General features: G+C 42.3%; 1 protein-coding gene across 2 annotated transcripts; it reads left to right on the top strand.

The window, feature by feature from the left end:
- The first annotated feature begins 215 nt into the window (after window positions 1–215).
- vwf (von Willebrand factor) lies at window positions 216–20,021 on the top strand. 2 transcript variants are annotated; one of them, XM_013268601.3, is made up of 53 exons: window positions 220–381; window positions 536–587; window positions 745–888; window positions 1,123–1,225; window positions 1,336–1,544; window positions 1,795–1,916; window positions 2,983–3,202; window positions 3,285–3,407; window positions 3,489–3,600; window positions 3,691–3,737; window positions 3,834–3,970; window positions 4,115–4,253; window positions 4,480–4,580; window positions 4,679–4,874; window positions 4,949–5,164; window positions 5,877–6,123; window positions 6,226–6,320; window positions 6,524–6,675; window positions 6,763–6,866; window positions 6,946–7,084; window positions 7,207–7,341; window positions 8,066–8,212; window positions 8,300–8,440; window positions 8,974–9,072; window positions 9,167–9,323; window positions 9,593–9,760; window positions 9,871–10,006; window positions 10,167–10,476; window positions 10,959–12,123; window positions 12,210–12,314; window positions 12,928–13,071; window positions 13,156–13,299; window positions 13,424–13,588; window positions 13,818–13,864; window positions 13,956–14,133; window positions 14,333–14,574; window positions 14,669–14,858; window positions 14,978–15,319; window positions 15,422–15,660; window positions 15,880–15,982; window positions 16,099–16,170; window positions 16,423–16,527; window positions 16,641–16,846; window positions 16,928–17,077; window positions 17,165–17,281; window positions 17,773–17,953; window positions 18,265–18,305; window positions 18,397–18,513; window positions 18,813–18,911; window positions 19,054–19,182; window positions 19,278–19,317; window positions 19,421–19,518; window positions 19,698–20,021. In XM_013268601.3, exons 1-53 carry the CDS (start codon window positions 376–378, stop codon window positions 19,881–19,883), a joined length of 8,562 nt encoding a protein of 2,853 aa, XP_013124055.1. In that variant the 5' UTR covers window positions 220–375; the 3' UTR covers window positions 19,884–20,021. The 2 variants fall into 2 exon arrangements, with proteins under 2 accessions (XP_025765112.1, XP_013124055.1); XM_025909327.1 differs by lacking the exons at window positions 18,813–18,911; window positions 19,054–19,182; window positions 19,278–19,317; window positions 19,421–19,518; window positions 19,698–20,021 and adding an exon at window positions 18,651–18,764 and having other exon boundaries at window positions 216–381.
- Window positions 20,022–20,185: the final 164 nt, after the last annotated feature.

The raw sequence follows: 20,185 nt of genomic DNA, 5'->3' as shown, positions 1-20,185 counted from the left end.
TTTTTTTCCAAAAGGATTGTTTGGCTTGGCACTGATACAGATACGTATGTGTAGACTAATCACTCAGCCAGGCGATCAGTGGGCATATCCTGGCATTGTCCCGTTGAGTGTGTTTGATGGTGTCAGTCTGCAGGCTCCAAGTTGTGGCATTCTTTCCCTCTTGTCTGAACCTGGCAAGGGGAGTGGTCTTAAGAGAAAGCCTATGAAAGCTGGGTTGGGTTCAGTCTTTGCTATAAAACTGAGCTTCCAGTGGGGCTGAAATTCTTCTTAGTTTAGCCAATGCTTGACCATCACATTACTTTATAATGTCCTGACTCTGCGAGGTCTTAACGTCGTGATTTCGGATAGTGTCTGCTTTTTCTGGAGTCTGGAACCATGGAGGTAGGAGTACTTGGAGTTTATAGGAGTAAAAAAAAGGGGGTTTGAAGCAGGCCTAACATCGCACACAAAATAACATGATCTTCGTACATCAGACGATAAAGATATTAGTTTAAGCTGTGATGAAAATGAAAGCATACACATTTATGTGTTCCAGGAGTACATAAAGAGATATTTGCGAGGAATTTGGGTTTTCCTGCAGCTGACTTGTGAGTATTATATTGGAGAATATCCAGCCTTGTTTCTAGCTTTGCACCCAAAAAGTGACATATCCTTACAGACAATGTGACGTGCTTCATATGAAATCTCTTATAATTCTTTTTCAACGCACATCGGCATATCTGTGTACTCTGTGTGTGTGTCCAGCTTGTGTTGCGAGCATGACAGGGAGATGCAGTCTGTTTGGACGACACCACGTTCACACATTCGATGGTGTTTTGTATGACTTTCCTGGAGACTGCAGCTACCTTCTGGCTGGGGACTGCAACCACCACTCCTTCACACTGCTGGGTGAGTCACGCTCAAATTCAATAAAGAGATTCAAAAAAGATTTGAATTCTAATAGTGTGCCAGGCTTATCTTGTGTAGTTTAGTGTATAATGCCTCGTTGATGCAATATATTAGCTTTTGGAAACTGTTTACTAGTCATCTTCACTTTTAATTTTCTGTCTTGTTTGGCTAAGTCTGCCATGGTGGTGGTACAAAGTAGTAACAGTGTGTTCAAAATGTGCTTTGGATCTGCAGGCGACTTTCAAAATGGCGAAAGAACTGGAGTCACACTGTTTTTGGGTGACGTCTTTGAGTTGCACCTTTCTGTAGATGGACGGCTCTCACAAGGAGAAAAAAGGTAGCACGCTAGTGTTGTCATTCAGCATTAAGTTTGTGTGTATAAATATTGAAAGCTCCTCGATAGTTTGCTTCTGCAGAAGCTGTATTTATGCCGTCTTTTCCTTCTAGGCTGTCACTGCCCTATGCATCTCACTCTGTGTTTGTGGGCTCAGAGCTCGGCTTTTACAAGCTCTGGAGTGAGGAGTTTGGCTTCACTGTCACCATTGATAATGCTGCCAACATCGCCTTGACCCTGACCAAACGCCATGCAAACCACACCTGCGGCCTCTGTGGCAACTTCAACTCTATGACTGCTGATGAATATACTGCTCAGGAAGGTTTGTGCGTGCTATACAGTCCACAAGATGCAACTGTGAAAAGAGTGAAACTAGGGAGAGTTTATTATTACTGGGATAGAGGAAACGATTTGAGTCACCAGCACTCAGCAACAGGAAGAGTAACAACTGAGTACAGGAAAAGATAACAAAGTAAAAGAAAGCAAAAGACACAGTTGTGGTAAGATGAGATTAAGAACAAATCTGTCAACTTGTTTCTCTCTCTGTCTGCGCGTGCTTGTGTATTTTTCAGGATTCCTAACAGAGGACACTTATGACTTTGCAAATTCGTGGGCAGTGAAGGGAGCTGATCAGTCCTGTCAACGTGTGTCAAATCCATCAACATCCTGTAACACAACAAAAGGAACTTCCACGGTGAGAGGATAGTTAAAACACACACGCACATGTTTAGATAGTAGGCGTGTCATGATATCTGAAGTGTAGACAAAAGTCATTAAATAAAAGCTTTGTACATTTCTTCTCACAATAAAAAAGGTATTTTACAGTGATTCACTTCCTAACAAAGCACCTGATATTTCTTTGTGTGTATTATTCTCTAATTTGTCTTTGTTTTTGTTTCTTTTACTGTTAATATGCAAAAGGTTATATTTTTTGCACACAAATAAACTCATAAAGATTTGTAAATAAACATTTTTCTTTATAAATATATCTTATATATTTTAAAACCAGGTGGGTTTTGAAGTTAAAGTGCGAACTATAACCCACATTGTCTTTGGTTGATGTCCAAGATACATATTATTAGTCCCATTTACTATTCTATCTCTACTTTTAACTTTTATTTGACAAAGGTATAAACTGTGCTTAAATGTCTCATATTGTGTCAGATCTCTGACTTAGGATTTTAGAAAGACTTGGCATTTTTAATACATCTTTTCTTTTTTATAAAGACATTTTGGCTTTCATACACAGTATTAAGGTTCAATATGCTCAAATGGGGACGACAGCCCAGTCTCTTTAAAAAAACCGAACAGCTGGTAAGCGGACAGATCTGACAGGTGTGATTGCAGCTCTGTAGCCTGTGCAGTCTTTGTGGGTGAGCAGATATGAAATGAAAACAGTTGGTTTTCGAAAGAACATTTTGCACATCTGAAACACCCACATGTGAGAAAACTGTACAAATTTCATGTTAGTGTGAAACCATAGGATCCTATCAGCATCTCCTTCAGTTCACTGCAAAACTGATGAATATGTATTCTTTCACTTTTATTTGAAATCTCTGTTTCTATCATTATGATATTGCCATTTTCATAACTTTCACACACCAGATATGAATCCAGTCTTCCTCTTTTTTTGGCATTTAACATTTTTTCTGATGAAGTTTCAGACATGGTTTCTATTTCCCATTTATTCAGCTGCACAGGCTGTTAGGCCTAAAAAGAGGTAAACAACTTATTTTCTCCCTGTTTGTGCTTATGTGTAGATTTTGTCCAGCTGCAGCGTGTTGCAGACCTCTAGTGTGTTTCTCCACTGCGCCCACTTGGTCTCTCCCGAACCATTCCTGTTGCTGTGTCAGGAGGAGGCCTGTCACTGTGATCAGACAGGGCCCGAAGATTGCTACTGTCCAATCCTGCTGGAGTATGCTCGCACATGCCACGCTCATGGGATACTTCTTCACGGCTGGTCGCAGGAAAGCCAGTGCTGTGAGTTTATTAGTTCTTTAAAATGAACAGCAGGTTATAACATGACATGTATTATTTATATATGCTTTTCTTTTGTGTAAAGTCCCCAAATGTCCAATTGGCATGCAGTACAGTGAATGCACCAAGTCTTGCTCTACAACCTGCCATAGCCTCAACATCCAGGAGGTCTGCAAGGAAGAGTGTGTTGATGGCTGCACATGCCCTGGTAACCCCTCACTCATGATATCTATCTCCTGTCTCCGTCTTACTGTTTCTAGTAGTAACATGGCATGCATGTGTGTTTCAGCTGGCAAGGTTTTGGACGGTAATCGCTGTGTTGAGGTATCCCAGTGTTCCTGTGCGCACATGGGAAAACATTTCCCGCCAGGAGCCACAGTCTCTCAGGACTGCAACACCTGGTGAGAAAGTAGTGCAAGTGCAAATACAGATACACAGAAATAGTTACATATAAAATATGCTTCCTTCAAACAAATGTCTCTTTTGTGCAGTGTGTGTCGTCACGGTTCATGGGAATGCACCAATGAAGGCTGTCCTGGTGAGAGAGATGTACAGCAATACACACTCACTAATACTTTTGTTTGGGAAATAAAGTCCTCATTTCTGATGTCATATCCTTGTTGTTGGTGTGTAGGTGAATGCTTGGTTGTTGGCCAGTCTCACTTCAAGAGCTTTGACAACAAGTTCTTCACGTTTGCTGGCCACTGCCAGTATCTGCTGGCAAAGGACTGCTCACAAAATGAGTTTTCTATCATAATTGAAAATGTACAGGTAAAAGGAGCTTTGGTTTTCAATGCCAAATAAATGTGGAATTTGTTCTTACACTAACTACACAATTACACAAAGAATGACCCTGTTAGCATTCTGTCACTTTTTTCATCATTTACAGCATTTAGGTTGCTTTTTATCTTTCAGTGCGCTGATGATCAGGATGCTGTGTGCACACGCTCAGTGACTCTCAGTCTGCCCTCTCTGGAGGACATGACAGTCAAGCTGAAGCATGGAGGAATTGTTTCTGTCAACAGCATGGACATCCAAACCCCAATGCGTTATGGTATGCTACTTTAAAGTGCATTTAAATGACCTTTTATGCATATAAGATAAGTAAATATATCTATAAGATGGTTATCCATATATGAGAGAAGCACTCTGACAGATTTCACAATGGCAATGACAATACACTGGCTCTAACAGCACAGCTCTGTTAAGTACTTGCGTAAGTTGTTCATTAATATTAACTGATTTTAACCAGCCAGTTTTCTATGTGTGTCATTTTACAGGCCGTTTATATATCCAGAGATCTGTTCAGTCTTCAGTACGTGTAAAGTTTGGTGAGGACTTTCGTCTGGACTGGGATGGGCGGGGCCGTGTGCTTTTAAAGGTTGAAGAAGTTGTATATCTTAAAGATGTTTCCTTTCAATAACCCCTGTATGAAAAGATGGGGAAAAAAACTATCTTGAATTCTGTCTGCCTCCACAGCTGGGTCCACAATGGGCGGGCCGGACCTGTGGACTGTGTGGTAACTACAATGGTAACCAAGGTGATGATTTTTTGACTGGTTCTGGACTGGTTGAGGCTAGTCCTCACGCCTTTGGCCAGGCTTGGAGGATCAATGGAGACTGTGAATCCACTCAGAAATTTGAAACTGATCCATGTGCCGTTAACCCGAAAAGAGGTACATACACCCACACAGACACACATCACTCCTTAACATGACTTAACACTAACCTTACGATACCCCGATACCAGTGCGCTTTGCAGAAGAGGCGTGTGCAGTGATGATGTCAGACGTGTTCAGTCCGTGCCACTTTCTGGTGAATCCGGGTCCATTCCAGCAGTTCTGTCGTTATGATGTGTGTGCGTGTGGGGACAGTGAGGAGTGCCTCTGCTCGGCTTTGTCCGCCTATGCAGCTGCCTGCTCAGCAAGAGGAGTGCTGCTCAACTGGAGGTCTCCTTCGCTATGTGGTAACTTTTACATTGGACCTATTTACAGTTGATCACTCACTCACTCACACATGCACACACACACTCTCGTTCTGGCTCTTTCTGTGGTTTATTTAGAATCATTTTGTATGCATTTTTTGTAGATCACTTCATTTTCTGTGATATTTTTAGATAATTTTACAAGCATGTCCTCTGCAGGATCTATGGTTTTCAGTTATGTTTATGATAGGGTCACTCTAAAATCTTGAGACTTTTCCGAATTTGAAGACTGCTTTGGATTACTGTCTTATTGTAGACATCATGTTTTTTTTGTTTTTGTTTTTTTTAAGTTTTGGTTTCTTGACTGAATTTGCAGAATTTTACTGGAAACTATTCTTCCTCTTCCCGTGCAATGTTTCCTGTGCCACTGTCTGCTACAGCAAGCAGAATATATCCTCCCCCATGTTGGCAAAATGTTTCTTTCCTCAAATGGTGCCGTTTCTTTCTCCTGATATATTTTTGTGGTTATTATGATTATTTAAGAACTAAATATGACTTCGTTTTTCACGGCTTGTAATTTCAAAACCACTAAGTTTCAGACTTTTGTGGATTTTGTGAGGGTGTCATTTATTTTCTGATAATGTTTCCATTCAGACCCGGTTTGTGCATTAGTGCTGCACAGTTCAATAGTGCAATATCTCTAATGGTTTAGTGAGAATAAATGACTAATCCTCCCCTGATATGGTGTTCACAGCGCTGGAGTGCACAGGAGGACAGGTGTATGAGGCATGTGGGAGTGTGTGTGACCGGACTTGTGGTTCTCTGTCTGGCGCTGAGGCTGGCTGTGAAGGGGAGAGGGTGTGTGAGGAGGGCTGTTTCTGTCCCACTGGGAAGTACCTGAGTTCCTCAGGTGAATGTGTGACGGCTGACCAGTGCACCTGCCTGCATGATGGACAACTCTACCAGCCTAATGATGTCTATGCAGATCACAACAGTATTTGGTCAGTGACTATGCATGCTTTTGCAGAACTTTAACCTTTAAACAGCTGCTATGGTTTACTGTTTTATCATTTTTGCCATCTTGTCTTCGCTTATGAGTGCAGCTACTGTGAGAAGGGCTCCATGCGGTGTAGCTCCACTGAAACGACTTCATTGCTCTCTGACCTCTTCTATGATGATGACCTAGCACCATCCAGAGGTATAACTGAGTGTTTCAGTTCCTGAGCCTTTTTCATGATAATGGCTTGTAAAAAACAAGCAGTTCTCTTTAATAATTCTCAGTTGACAGTTGACAGTTGAACCCTGAACAACGTGATCAGTGTGTCTCGGGCAAATGATTGATTTTTGTCATGAAGCGTGCTTGTTTGTTTATTTTTTAATTAATTAGTTTTTTGTATGCAGAGCGTCGGTCAACACAGTGCCCTCCTCCACTCACTCGTGCAGAGTGTAATGCAGGAGAAAAAGGTCTGGAGTGTGCAAGAACCTGCCAAAATCTGGATCTGCCTTGTGTCAGTCTTGCCTGCATCCCCGGCTGCCTCTGTCCACCTGGCACTGTAGGTGGTTTGTTATGTTGTGTGCATGCTGTAGGTAACAAAGTGAACATATAAAGTGATTTGATTGATTAATCAAGCTGATTTCAGGTACGTCACCGCAGAGAATGCATTACACCGGAGCAGTGTCCATGTTACCATAACAACAGGCCATATGCAACAGGACAGACCATCTCCGTGGATTGCAACACCTGGTAAAATGCTTGTTAATATATTTGTCCGTTAAAGGAAATACCTCTACTGTGTTTGCTTAGCAGGTGTCCTGTTTTGCAGTGTGTGCAAGAACAGAAAGTGGCAATGCACGGAGAAAGTGTGTGATGGTGTGTGCCGCACCGTGGGGGAAGGGCATTACATCACTTTTGATGGCTTAAAGTACTCTTTCCCTGGCCTCTGCCAGTATGTCCTAGTCCAGGTAAGAGACTGAGAAGGACTTCCAAAAAGGGCGCCAAAGTGAACTGCAGACTATGAAGTACATGCACTGATCTTTGTTAATCAGGCCCTGTCCTATCTTTCTCTACTTGCACATGTCAATAGGATATGTGTAGTGGGGAAGACGGTTCCTTCAGGGTGCTGGTGGAAAACGAGGCCTGTGGAATTGTGGGACACCGCTGTGCAAAAGCTGTCACAATTTTCTACCAGGGAGGGTTAATAATGATGCAGCATGGAGAGGTAATACACAAACATTCATTTAAACTGATTCACATCAACACATGCAACTTATTAAGTGATTTGTTGCATTAGTGCAAAGCCAAATTGATTTATAATCTTGTAACATGTAAAAAAGTGTAAAACTTGAAATAATATCTTTACTCTCAAGAGAGGCTATTAACCCAATATGTTGTTAAAGTTAAATATTACTTAAATATTTGTCTAAAGACCGATATTCATTCATTCACAAAATTCATTCTAGACATTTGGCTTGAAACATTATATTCATAATTTAGGCATTTCAACAGTACAATTATCAGTGGAGGCTGTGGCTGACGGGGTGCAGCAGATCATCTACAAATCGGAAGACTGGTGATTTCAGCCCTGGCTGCTCCAGTATACATGCCAAAGCCCCGAGTTGCTCCCAATATATTCCAAGTGTGAAAGTTAGACAAAAAAAAGCACTTAAACACAGAAAACAAGGTGCTTGTGTGAATGAGACATGTTGTCTAAAGAGCTTTGAGTGCTCAAGTAGAGTAGAAACGTGCAGTTTGGTGCAAACCCACAAAATGCCTTGTATATTTCAGCAGTTGGATTCAACTAAAAGTTTTTTTTCTGTCTGATACATTTATAACTTGTGTCCTGCTTTACTTGGACAAACTGACTTAGTCAAGTTGTAAGCTTTTGAGACTTGACCTCTCAGTATCCCAAATGCACCTGTAATTATCACCTTTCTGTCTTTCAGGTGAAGATGAAGAGGCCGGTGCCGCAGGGCTCACAGGTGGAGATTGTCCGATCTGGTCACTTTTACACTCTGCAGCTGGGGAAACACATTTCCCTCAGCTGGGATATGGGAACCCGCCTCCTGGTTCACATCTCACCTGAATACAGGGTACTGATGTATTATGACTAATTGTGACAGCTTAAATCTTTTTTCATTTTAGTCATAATATAAAATATTAAATATTATTGCGTGTAGGGTCGGGTGTGCGGCTTGTGTGGCAACTTTGATGGGAATGTAAACAACGACTTGATAAGCAGTAACCACCAGCTGGAGGTGGATTCTTCACACTTTGGGAACTCCTGGAAGGTCATTCCCAGCTGTGCCGATGTCACAAAGGTAAAGTCTAGACTTAAAGGGCTGACTTGCTTGAAAAATTAATATTTTCTCTCTACTCATAACTAATGTTAGGGAAATCTGTTGATGTTTTGTGTGTCTAAAAGAAAAATAAATCAGTATCAGTAGCTTATAATCCTATATGGGATGGTCTCTAATATTTAGATCTATCTCTGAGCATTGTACTTCACCAGGACTGTTTGTGGGCTTACAGGACTGAAAATTAGATTTCTTTCAGTGTCAGCGTTATTCATTATATCCCACCGAGAAACATTAGAAATGTATTGAGATCACAGTGACTGATCTACTTGAAAATCTCTGCAGGCGACGAACTCACAGTAGTGTAAGGGCTAAAATGAATCATTCGCATACATTTTTTATGTTATTACAATGAAGTCAAGTATGGTGACACTTGCAGTTCTTTGCATATATTTCAGTAGTGCACTGGCACAGAATAGATAGAGACATTCTATAATACATTCACAAAGAGATAAACAATGTCGCACCAATTTGCTGTTTTTATTTTCTGTGTGTAGATACCTGCTCCTTGCAGCGACAACATTGTCAAACTGGTAACAGTGGAGCAGTCGTGCCGTATCCTCACTGGTTCCCTCTTTAAAGAATGCAACAGTCAGGTGAGCACAATTACAGGCAAACTTTAACTGATGAAATGACATGCTTTGACGGGTTTATACTCTTTACCCTCTACCTCTGCCTGTGTGTCTGTAGGTGGATGCAGAGCCTTATGTAGAGATGTGTGTGGAGGCAGCATGCTCGTGCCCATCAGTGGGTGACTGCCAGTGTTTCTGTGATGTTATTGCCGCCTATGCACAGGCTTGCTCAGAGAGTGGTGTATTCGTCAACTGGAGATCAAATGATCTTTGCCGTGAGTATGAAGAATTCATTATGATATAAAAAACACAAGTCATAACTGCTTGACCAAGCTAACAAAAATAATTGAAGTCCCATTTAGTTGCATCTAGTTTTTTGTGCTAAAAGTCATGATTTTACTCAGAATATCAGAATGCGGATTGCACATTTTTATCAGTAGTGTAATATCACAATTATTATAAACTTATCAAATGCAGAATAATCTTTTTTTGTAGCTAAGTGAAATGACTGAAATGTGCGTGCTACAATGTTCTGATTCCTTAGCACTGAGCTGTGAGGAGCTGAATCCTAGAATCCCAGGTGTAGGGGAGGAGTTATGCCAGTGGAGATACAATACCTGCGGTCCTGCCTGTCCAGTCACCTGCCAACATCCAGATCCCCTCCAGTGTTCGCTCACATGTGTGGAAGGCTGCCATGCCTACTGCCCTCCAGGTATCAACAAATACTAACCGAATACTTTCAGGATTTATATACTGCACGAATATAACGGGACAAAAATATCATTATTGTGGGGATTTTTACACTGACTTTGATGTTCTTAGGACAACTCCTGGATGAGGTGGCCATGCGATGTGTTGAACCCTCTCAGTGTCAGATGTGTATGCATGAGGGTCAAAGAATCTCCTATGGGAACAAGGTCATCCTGAATCACAATGACCCCGACCAGTGCAGGATATGGTAATACTTCATCACAACATTCCCTTATGAGTTTGAATATTTCGGTTCTCTGCTTCTCAGGCTTGGCTTACATAGAACTGAGGTTACCCTGGTAACCAAATGTTTGGTGATGAATGCTTTGTAATTATATTTCATGATGATTTGTTTTTCTTTACTATAGTCATTGTGACAACAACACATTAAGCTGTGAAGCGTGTGCCTCCTCCACCATGTTCACAACTCCCACACCAACGCCCACCTATGGCGCCTTCACAACAATTCCCTTCACCACGTTGATGCCTGAGGGCACGTGTGACCGTGCCATGGACCTAGCATTCTTACTGGATGGATCAGAAGCTCTGACTGAAGATGAATTTGAGGCTACAAAACAGTTCATTCTTGGGGTGGTTGAACGATTCCGCATGGGCTCAGCTCACACTCGAGCAACAGTGCTACTCTACCACTCTGGAGTCAAAACATATGATCTGCAGGTAGTTAAACACTGCACGTGTGTGTGACTCAGCAAGTGGGTATTTTTGCACAAAATATGGAATATCTGCAAAATCTGTCTGTAAGGAGGATAAATTTGGTGTGTTCATGAGTTTTGGTTGTGTTGATACACAAACATGTGATACCCATGTTTGTGTAGGCGTTCTAACTATCAGTAATTCATGTTTGAATAAAATAAATGATGAAAAAGATTTCAAAATGTTATTTCTGCTGTAATCAATCCAGTCAGAGTTAATATACTAAAAAAAACATAAATTTGTACATACAGCTATTTAAATTCAGCAAAATAGTGGAAACTAAAATGCAACAGGAAGCAAGTGGATGCAGCACGGCTTGAATAATGCTGATGACTAATCAAGCTTGGTAAAAAGCAGCTTTTTTGGCTCACTGAAACTGATTCATAGTAAAAGTCTACACGTGAATACTTGATCTACTATTTTTCCTCCCTCTCTTATGCCTTTAGGTTCAGAAGTGGATATTTAAGAAGACAGTGCGTGAGCTTCATTACACAGGAGGAGATGCCGCTTTCATGGATGAGGCCGTCAAATATCTGGCTATCAACATCTATGACAAGAACAAGCGTGAGAACGCCGGCCGCGTTGCCATTATCTTGGCTGCTAGTCCCAACCCTCGCCCTATCCGTTCCATTGTAAAGATGCTCCGCAAGAAGGCCATCACCACCCTGACAGTGGCACTTGGCCCTGGAGTAGATATGTCGCAAATTACTGAAATCTCCAAAGCTAATCCTGATAACAGGGCCTATGTGCTGAGCAGCACAGGTGAGCTGCCTGATCGGCTGCTGGAGCTGACAGATTACCTCTGCACCTTGGGGATGGAGCCTGAGGTGGTGAAACCTCCAGCACCAAAGACCACAGTGGGTAAACCTCACAAGACCACGACCACCACTTCCCCAGTTCTTCATCTGGAGACAAAACCCACACGGCGCCTCCCCAACACTCCTGAAGCTACAGCACCGTCTGGCCTATCGCCCACTACCACATCGCCATCTGTTCTTTCTCCAACCAAAGATGTAACATTTATCATAGAAGGCTCTGATGCTGTTGGTGAAGTAAACTTTAACAAGTCGCTCCTCTTCCTGGAGGAAGTTATCACAAAACTGACAGAGGAGGAGGAGTTGATTCGCATCACTGTGATCCAATACTCAGTGACAGTCACTGTGGAGATCAGTCGGTGGGAGATAAGGCAGCAGAGAACCCGCCTGCTGCAACGCCTGAGGGAGGTTCGTTGGAGGGGTGGTAGTAAGACAAACACTGGAGCAGCTATCACTACCACCTTTCAAGAAATGGCTACGGTCCAGCCTTCTCTTCATCCAACCCCACCTCAGCTGGTTTTCCTTGTGACAGAAAACCCACCCACTGACACAGTAACGCGCCCACCATCTACCAGCGTCCAGACTCATGTGTATCCCATTGGTGTTGGACCAAAGATACAAGAAACTGACTTGATTCAGTTCAGTTTTCCTCAGCGTCCATTAATGGTGGAGGACTACAGCCATCTGTCTAGCGTGGTCCACCGCATAGTCAACATCACACGCACCACAGTCAGACCCCGCTCACCAACACTGCCACCACTAGTTGTCCCAACACATGCCAGCTTGCCAGTCTCAGGTACCATGACAGAAATGTTTATTCTCATCAAACAGTCCTCAGGGAGTTCTTAGCCTATATTAACTTGGAGTCTTATATTTGCACAGTGCCGTGTAAGAAGCCTCTGGATGTGATGTTCCTGCTGAAGTCTGGAGGGCAGCTTGAGGACATGAAGACATTTGTTAAAGCTTTTATCAGTAATGCTGACATAGGTAGGTGTGATGCAGCTCTCTCTATATGCAGATTTTTTTACTGATGTGTTATTACTAATTTTGTTTTGCAATCACTCTGTTTTTAGCAGGGGGTTTTTCAAAAATGCAGCATGTTTAAGGGGCAAATAGCCTCTAAGAAAAATATTGAAGTATGTCTTTTTCCCCAACTGATATTTACCAGATTTCCATGAGAACAATACAGTTACTAAACTGTTTTTAGTTTATTCGTGTTATATCAAATCATATATTTTTTTTTTAGCATTATTGACCTTGAAAGAATGATGTCTTTGGGCTTAATAGGAATATGGAAAATGACCAAGAACAGTGTGCTCATATTTAGACAGTTAGACATTATTTGAGTTTTAGGTTCAGAATATTTACTTTAAGTGGGTTTATATCAATGCAAAAGCATTTCTCTTATAAGGCTTGATGCTGAAATTACTACTGTGCAGTTGTCAAAGCAGTATATGCACAAAAACACTCCTGTGATTCAGGGCTGAATGAGAGTACTATCTATGCAATCACACAGAGGTATGTGTAGTATATGTTACTCATGTTTAAATTATTGAAGAAGCACCTTTCTACAGTCAGTTCTGTGTTTGTATGTGTGCAGGCCTCAGTGGCACTCTTGTGAGTGTTGTTCAGTATGGAGACACCAACACAGCAGAATTCCTATGGAGTGATCAACAGAGCAAATCAGACCTCCTGAGGATGGTGGAGAGAATTACTACAAGGACTCCTGCAGCCCCTAAACTAGGTAAAGGAGCTTGCTTAAACTAATATGTGGACATATTTAGACAGATGCACAATCACATGCAGTCTTTTTTCTCATTTTTTGCAGGGTCTGCATTGAGATTTGCCGTGCAGACATCCATCTCACCAATCAGTGGTGGAAGAGTTGGTGTAGCCAAGGCTGTGGTGATGCTGGTGATGGACAAATCAACTGATGAAGTCAGGGAAGCAGCTAATGAGGCCCTGGCAGCAGGTAATTAAATCATCATTAAGACACTGGATACTTCAGTAAAAACTTCAGTTGGTATGTTTCCATCCTTCATCTTCCTCTGTCATAGCTGCGGTGTAGCTTCACTGATAAGATTGTCTTCCCTCAGGTGTATCAGTGTTCCCAATTGGGATTGGACCAGACTATAACAAGAGTGAACTTGGTGTGCTTGGTCACCAGGGCAACCAAGACAACACTCTCCATCTGAACAGCATGGATCAGTTACTGATGTTGCTGACTCTGGACAGGAGTTACACAGAGAGAATCTGCAGAGGTGCTTACAGGCATAGACACATACAGTAAACCTTCTTTACATAGTGATGATAGAAATTGACAGTAATGGAAATGTTATGTGCTGTGTTTTATATATATGTATATATATATATATATATATATATATATATATATATATATATATATATATACATATATATATATATATATATAATATATATGTATATATATATATATGTGTGTATTTTTTTATTTATTTATTTTTTTAGCTGGTCCACCAGGAGTGTGTGTTGATGATAATGGAAATGAGAGAAAGGTGAGTACTGTCTGCTAGATACAGCATTAATGTAACCTTTTACAAGATTTACTTGTAACAAATTGTGCATCTCTCTGTCTACGTGCCTTAGCCTGGTGAGTCATGGCTGCTGGAGGATGGCTGTCACTCCCTCCTCTGCCACCCCAGTGGGGCGGTGACAGTACAGAATCACAAAGTCAGCTGTGACAGATTGGAGCCGCCAGCCTGCAGAAACAACATGCCACCTGTTAAAGTCCAGGAGACCTGCAACTGCCACTGGGAATGCCCTTGTACGTACATCCAAAGGATCCAATATAGCCTCTTAGGTCTAGTCCATCTATATAAAGTGTGGACTATTTGCGTACTTGCTGTTAACAATGAATGCTGGGAGCTAACATTCCTTTCTATTTATACTAACTGTTAATGGATCACAAGTTTCTGGCTCCTGTACAAACCCATTTTTCCCTCCTGCCTCAAATGTATTGACAGGCATGTGTATGGGCAGCTCCACCAACCATGTAGTGAGGTTTGATGGCCTGGCACTTAGGCTGGATGGGGAGGGTTTGTGCTCCTATACACTTCTCACTGTCAGCAGAGGCTCCAGTGAAGGGTCAGAGGTCAAACTCCACACTGGACCTTGCCAAGACTCCGCAAACTACCACCAAGTCTGCATGAAAGCCATGGAGGTGATCCATGGCTCATATAAGGTGCTGCTGAAGGATGACATGACGGTAAGATATATGATATATGTTATGTTTAAGATGTCTGCACTAACTGTATATGTAAGGATTTGCTCATTTATTTTGTATATGTTTATTTGAGCAGGCCATGATTGGAAAGGAAGAGCTTGCACTGCCGTGGCGGCACTCTGGCATTGAGCTGGTGCGTTATGGGGGAGTGATGCTGCAGCTGAAATCGGATCATGGCTACGTCCTGAGTTTCACGCCTCAGAGCAATGAGTTTACCATCACATTACTCAGCTCCACTACAACGGGACACACTGCTGGACTCTGCGGTAACTTATATAAAGAGCCCACTTGTTCAAATATATGAAAAAAGTCAGCATGTCTCACCCAGTGGCTTTCTGTATTTGTCTTTTTATTCTGATAACTGCCCCAAATATCATTTTATCAGGTGGCTGTGGGGAGGAGAAGGTGAATGTCCTTTCTTTACGCAATGGCACCTCGACCACCGACCAGCCAGCTTTCATCTTAGACTGGACTGTGGCTGTAGATCACGGTGTGTGCCTGCCAAGACGGAAGGCGGTGTGTGCGTCTGGAGCGGCGATGGGATGTCAAGCTCTACGTTCTGAGGTGTTCGAACCATGCCACGCATATATTCCTGTTCAGGTTTTCCTCACCAAGTGTGAAGAGCAGGCATGTGAGGAGTCAGATGTGTGTGAGCTCATTTCAGCCTATGCACGCCTCTGTAGACAAAGAGGTGTGTGTGTGGACTGGAGGAGCCCTCACCTCTGCCGTGAGTAATTTTCTGATTTGCAGATGAGTTCATCTTCCACTCAAGTGAAAACATTTTAACACCTGAGCCTAGATCTAAACTTAACTCTGTTCTGTGTTGCAGCGTTACAGTGCCCAAGTTCCATGCAATATGATGCATGTCGGACAGGGTGCGTGGAGGACTGTGGTAGCATACAGTCGTTGCCAGGCGACTGGTCGGTTGCTAGGAGTAACGAGTCATCCTGTATGGACACACCGACTGAAGGCTGTTTCTGTGCTGTAGGCACAGTTTTGCATCATGGACGGTGTGTACCACCAGAAGCATGTGGACAGTGTGTTGACCATCATGGGCACACGTACACGGTGAGACACAAAACAAGAAAAGTGTGACTGAATCTGTTAGGAAGACGCAAAATCAAGTTCTTAGTTAAAAAAAATAAACACATATGCTGTTGGAATATTATCAGGCAAACATTCAGAGAACAGGTTGGAGAATAAAATGTGATTTGATTGCCCTCTAGTGTTTATTTCTAATATTACCAACTTCACAACATGAGCCTGGTTTTGTCTGTGTTTGTACAGTATATGCAGAGTTGGGTACCAGATGAGAACCCATGTTTGATTTGCATGTGTTTGGATCAGCAACGGATCAACTGCACTGACCGGCCCTGCAACAATGTCAGAAGTCAGAAACCCTTCTGTTGCTCCTTATTTTGCTCTTTGCATCTGTTTTTGTAGTGTTGCTAAAGAAGAAGAAAAACTGCCATCTTTTTAAAATTAATCATGTGTATCTATTTGTAGCTCCAGTGTGCGGCCCTTGTGAGGTCCTGAGAAAGAAGACAGAATCCAAGTGCTGCCCAGAGTATGAGTGTGGTATGTAAAAAAGGATAGTCTCTATTTGCAGCGAGGAGCAGCTTTACTATACTGTGTGGGCAGTCACTCAGTAGTTATTAAATTATTATGGTCCAAATAGCTCAACTTTAACTTCTAATAACTAATAACATAGTTACTCCTAATTCATTCCCCTGTATCCATCCTCATTTTTTATTCTTTGTTGCATAGTGTTACCAAATGTATATCATGTGTCCCACTTGCAACACACTGAGCCATGCTGTCACTTTCCAGTTTGTGATCTAGTGAGCTGTGACCTGCCTGAGGTTCCCCGCTGTGAGGACGGTCAGACTGTGGTCCTGAAAAACCCCGGGGAATGTCAGCCTATACACGAGTGTGGTAAGTCATTAATACATTCTCTATGATGCTCCGGCCCCACCGGCAAATACACACGTAATCATGAAACAGAGCGCATGTTGACACAGCTCTATTCACCTCTTTTTCTGTCTCAGTGTGCAAAAAGGAAGAGTGTCCTCTTCAAGCTCCCCCCAATTGTCCACCACATCGCCATCTGTCTGTGAGAAAGACAAAGTGCTGCGACGTGTTTGAATGTGACTGCAGCTGCCAAAACTCCACCCACACCTGTCCCACTGGGTTCATCACGTCCTCCACTACCAACGATTGTGGGTGCACAGAAACCAACTGCCTGCCAGACAAGGTGAGTGTATTTTTGGATTCAAATCTGAGTGCAATGTGTTTGTTGTTTGTCCTGTTAGCTTTATGTCCTCTGTGTCTCTAGGTGTGTGTGGTTGGTGGAGTGGTTCACTCAGTGGGGAGTGAATGGGAGCAAGGTTGTGAGAAGTGCATCTGTACCGAGCTGCAGGACAAAGACACGTCTCTCCATGTTGCACAGTGCAAACCGCCTGTTTGTGACCGGGCCTGTCCTCTGGTGAGATTCACAGAGACACCAAAGACGCATATTTAGCTTATGCTTCTAAAGTGATACATTCCTGTATATATTTAATATGTATTTCAGGGCTCAACATACACTTCATCAGAAGGAGAGTGCTGTGGAAAGTGCACACCAACCAGCTGTGTGGAGTCACAGGGAGAGATGCGAGGGGACACACTTATCGGTGGAAAGCTTAGACAAGTATGTGTGTGTAAAAATCAGACATGCCTGAAGGATATGTGCAAATAATTATTGCTGCATAATTATGAATCTCAAAGTGTTTGAGTCAGTGAGGGACAAGAGGTCACTCAGCAAACTGCTCTCCATCACTGACAACCCATTGCACCTACTCCAGTCCACTAGAGAGGCAGCAGAGCTCCTTCTCCGTCAGACTTATTAAACCCGACTGCCATGAAGAATGCTTCAGGAAATCCATCCTGCTGTTCTTGATAAAGCTGTACAACACGTCTCCTTTTTGTACCACTATCAAACCTCCTAGTGTACATAATATTCCTTAATGCTATTTGGAGTATTTGCCCTACTGCAAAATCTAAGTCTTATTTTTTGTCATTTCTTTCACTTTATTTTTTATTGTCTTATTTTTTTACTGCTGCATATAATTTATTACTACCTCACACAAGAAGGCATTCATCTTTCTATCGATCTAATTCTCATCTCTGTGTCGTCTTTAGGTGGGTGACAGATGGAAGTCTCCAGATAATAAATGTGTCTTACATCAGTGCATAAAAGTCAGAGATGAGGTGTTCATCTCTGCTTCAAATGTCAGCTGCTCGATTACGGATACTCCATCCTGCCCAATGGGGACTGAGTTACGCTGTGACACCGAGGACTGCTGCCCCCGCTGCCACTGTGGTAAACACACATAAATACACACATAGACTTACTCAGGAGGCACACAGACAATCCACTGCACTGGGTTAGGAAACTGCCCTACAAGTCGCAAGCGATGCATGAATCATCAAGCTTGCATTCATGTAACTTTCCCTTCAGTCAAATCATCCACACAGTGTTTTCATCACAACTTGCAGTTGCAGTCTATGTCCAACAGATGACTCTGGTGTCATCCCAGAGATGGTTATCCTGATCTGACCTTACACAAACTGGGGATTGAATTACTTTTTAACAAACGCCTGTGGAAATTATTTGTGCTTTTCTCTCTGCAGCTCCTTTGAACGCCTGTGTTCTCAACCACACGCTGATAGGGGTAAGTCATTCAGAGAAGTAGCAGCTGACTTGGTATAAAAAAGACATTTGGAAATGATGTTTTTTGATATACTGTATGTGTGTTTGTACAGGCAGGGGAGCAGCTGATGGTTGATGCGTGTACACGCTGCCAGTGTAGGGTGGTGGACGGTCCAATCAGGAAATATGAACTGTCCTGCAGGAAAACAACCTGTCCCTCTTGCCCCATGGTAGCCATCCTCAAATTATTTTGTCTGTATTAACCCTTGTCATTTCTCATCCTCATCATAACTGATTAATACAATCACAAATCCACATTCCTTAATTGCCTGTTCGCATTCCTTCCCTGCTCATCATTAAACTGTAGCCACATCATCTTTCCACGATTCACTTTATTCACAAAGGTAAATGAGATGTTTTTTATTTAGAAAACAAAATCCAGGTACCTTATGTCTTTGTATTTACAGTAGTAAACTCCCGATGTCTTCTTACCTTAATGGACACTTAAAACTACCCTCCACATTTTTAGGGATACACTCTGGAGAAGGAGGAAGGTACTTGCTGTGGTCGATGTGCTCCCACCGCCTGCTTTGTTCAACAACCAGATGGAAAACTCATCAGTGTGAAAGTAAGTCCTATGCAATCAAGATGATACCACGCTCATGAACTTCTGTTGTCTATTCTATGCAATGCTATAGCTTATAATACTCTTTCATGCCAGTAGTACTGTTCGCGGCTACATACTGTAAGAATGAATTGTGTTCTTTCAGGTCAATACGACGAGCGAGGATGGTTGCACCTCATATACATGTGGTCTGAATAATGAAGGAAATCTTGTGCTGCAGTCCAAATTGACAGCCTGCCCATCTTTTAATCGCCAAGCTTGCTTAGACCAAGGGGTAAAGCTCTCATTAATCTCAGGGTAATGCCTTATCTATACTTTTTCTCCCAGGAATTTATGATAACATTGTCTCTCCTGTTTTTACTTTTCCAGGGAAAAGTCAGTCAAATTGGAACAACCTGCTGTGAGATGTGTGAGTTGAACTGTTCCCTTTGCAAGAGTAGTAAATTATCTTTTTTTTTAAGATTATTTGGATCTTAACAATAGTGTGTGTGTGTTTCTGTGTGGGTGTAAAGGTACAGAGCCAGAGTGCCGAAAGACAGTGGGAAGGCTCGACTACATCAAGGTGGATGACTGCCAATCAGAGCACCAGATAGACCTGTACTACTGTGAGGTAAGATACACAGACACACACACACGCACACACACATTTAAGAATGATTAAATCTTTTCCCCTGTAGGATTAACCTGCAAATTTGAGTGAAATCATAACACTGTCCCTCACCATCCTGTCCTTTCTGTCTCCCTCTTGTTATGTGTACCCTTCCATCTGTCTTTCTTTCTGTCTGTCAGGGCAAATGTCGCAGTAAGTCCATGTACTCCCTGCAGAGGGCTGCTGTGGAGCAGGAGTGTGTTTGCTGCGCTGCGGTAGAGACAGAGCCTCTCAGCGTTCCTGTCATGTGTGCCAATGGCACTCGTAGCCACCACACTATTCTGTCTGTCACCAAATGCGACTGTCTGTCCAGACACTGCACCTAGAGAGTGGAAGAAAAAGAGTAGAAGACAGAGATTATAAGGTTGATGCTTTGTGTGTATCCAAGAAAATGTAGCAGTATAAAAAAAAACTACCTTGACAAATAGCAATAAAACAAACTTACCTGTTTCTGTAAGCATCACCTTTTGTGTGTTGTTGTAATTTGATTATTTCTGTTGAAATGTATTCATAAAAACTACTGTTTGTTAAATGTTTGTATATAAACACATCACATATACTCTTTCACAGCGTTGCCGAATCAGTTTAATACAATTTAAGTGCGAATCCAGAAACAACATGTTGCTCA

The sequence above is a fragment of the Oreochromis niloticus genome, linkage group LG7, assembly GCF_001858045.2.
Source record: "Oreochromis niloticus isolate F11D_XX linkage group LG7, O_niloticus_UMD_NMBU, whole genome shotgun sequence".
NCBI classification, from domain to species: Eukaryota; Metazoa; Chordata; class Actinopteri; order Cichliformes; family Cichlidae; genus Oreochromis; species Oreochromis niloticus.
Note: the sequence above shows the minus strand (reverse complement) of the source record. Positions and strands in the feature narration are given on the sequence as shown.

Coding starts and splice junctions, on each gene's coding strand:
- vwf (XM_013268601.3), top strand. Junction 6,321..6,523: donor TGACCTAGCACCATCCAGAG/GTATAACTGAGT, acceptor TTTTGTATGCAG/AGCGTCGGTCAACACAGTGC. Junction 14,134..14,332: donor CTGCCACTGGGAATGCCCTT/GTACGTACATCC, acceptor ATGTATTGACAG/GCATGTGTATGGGCAGCTCC.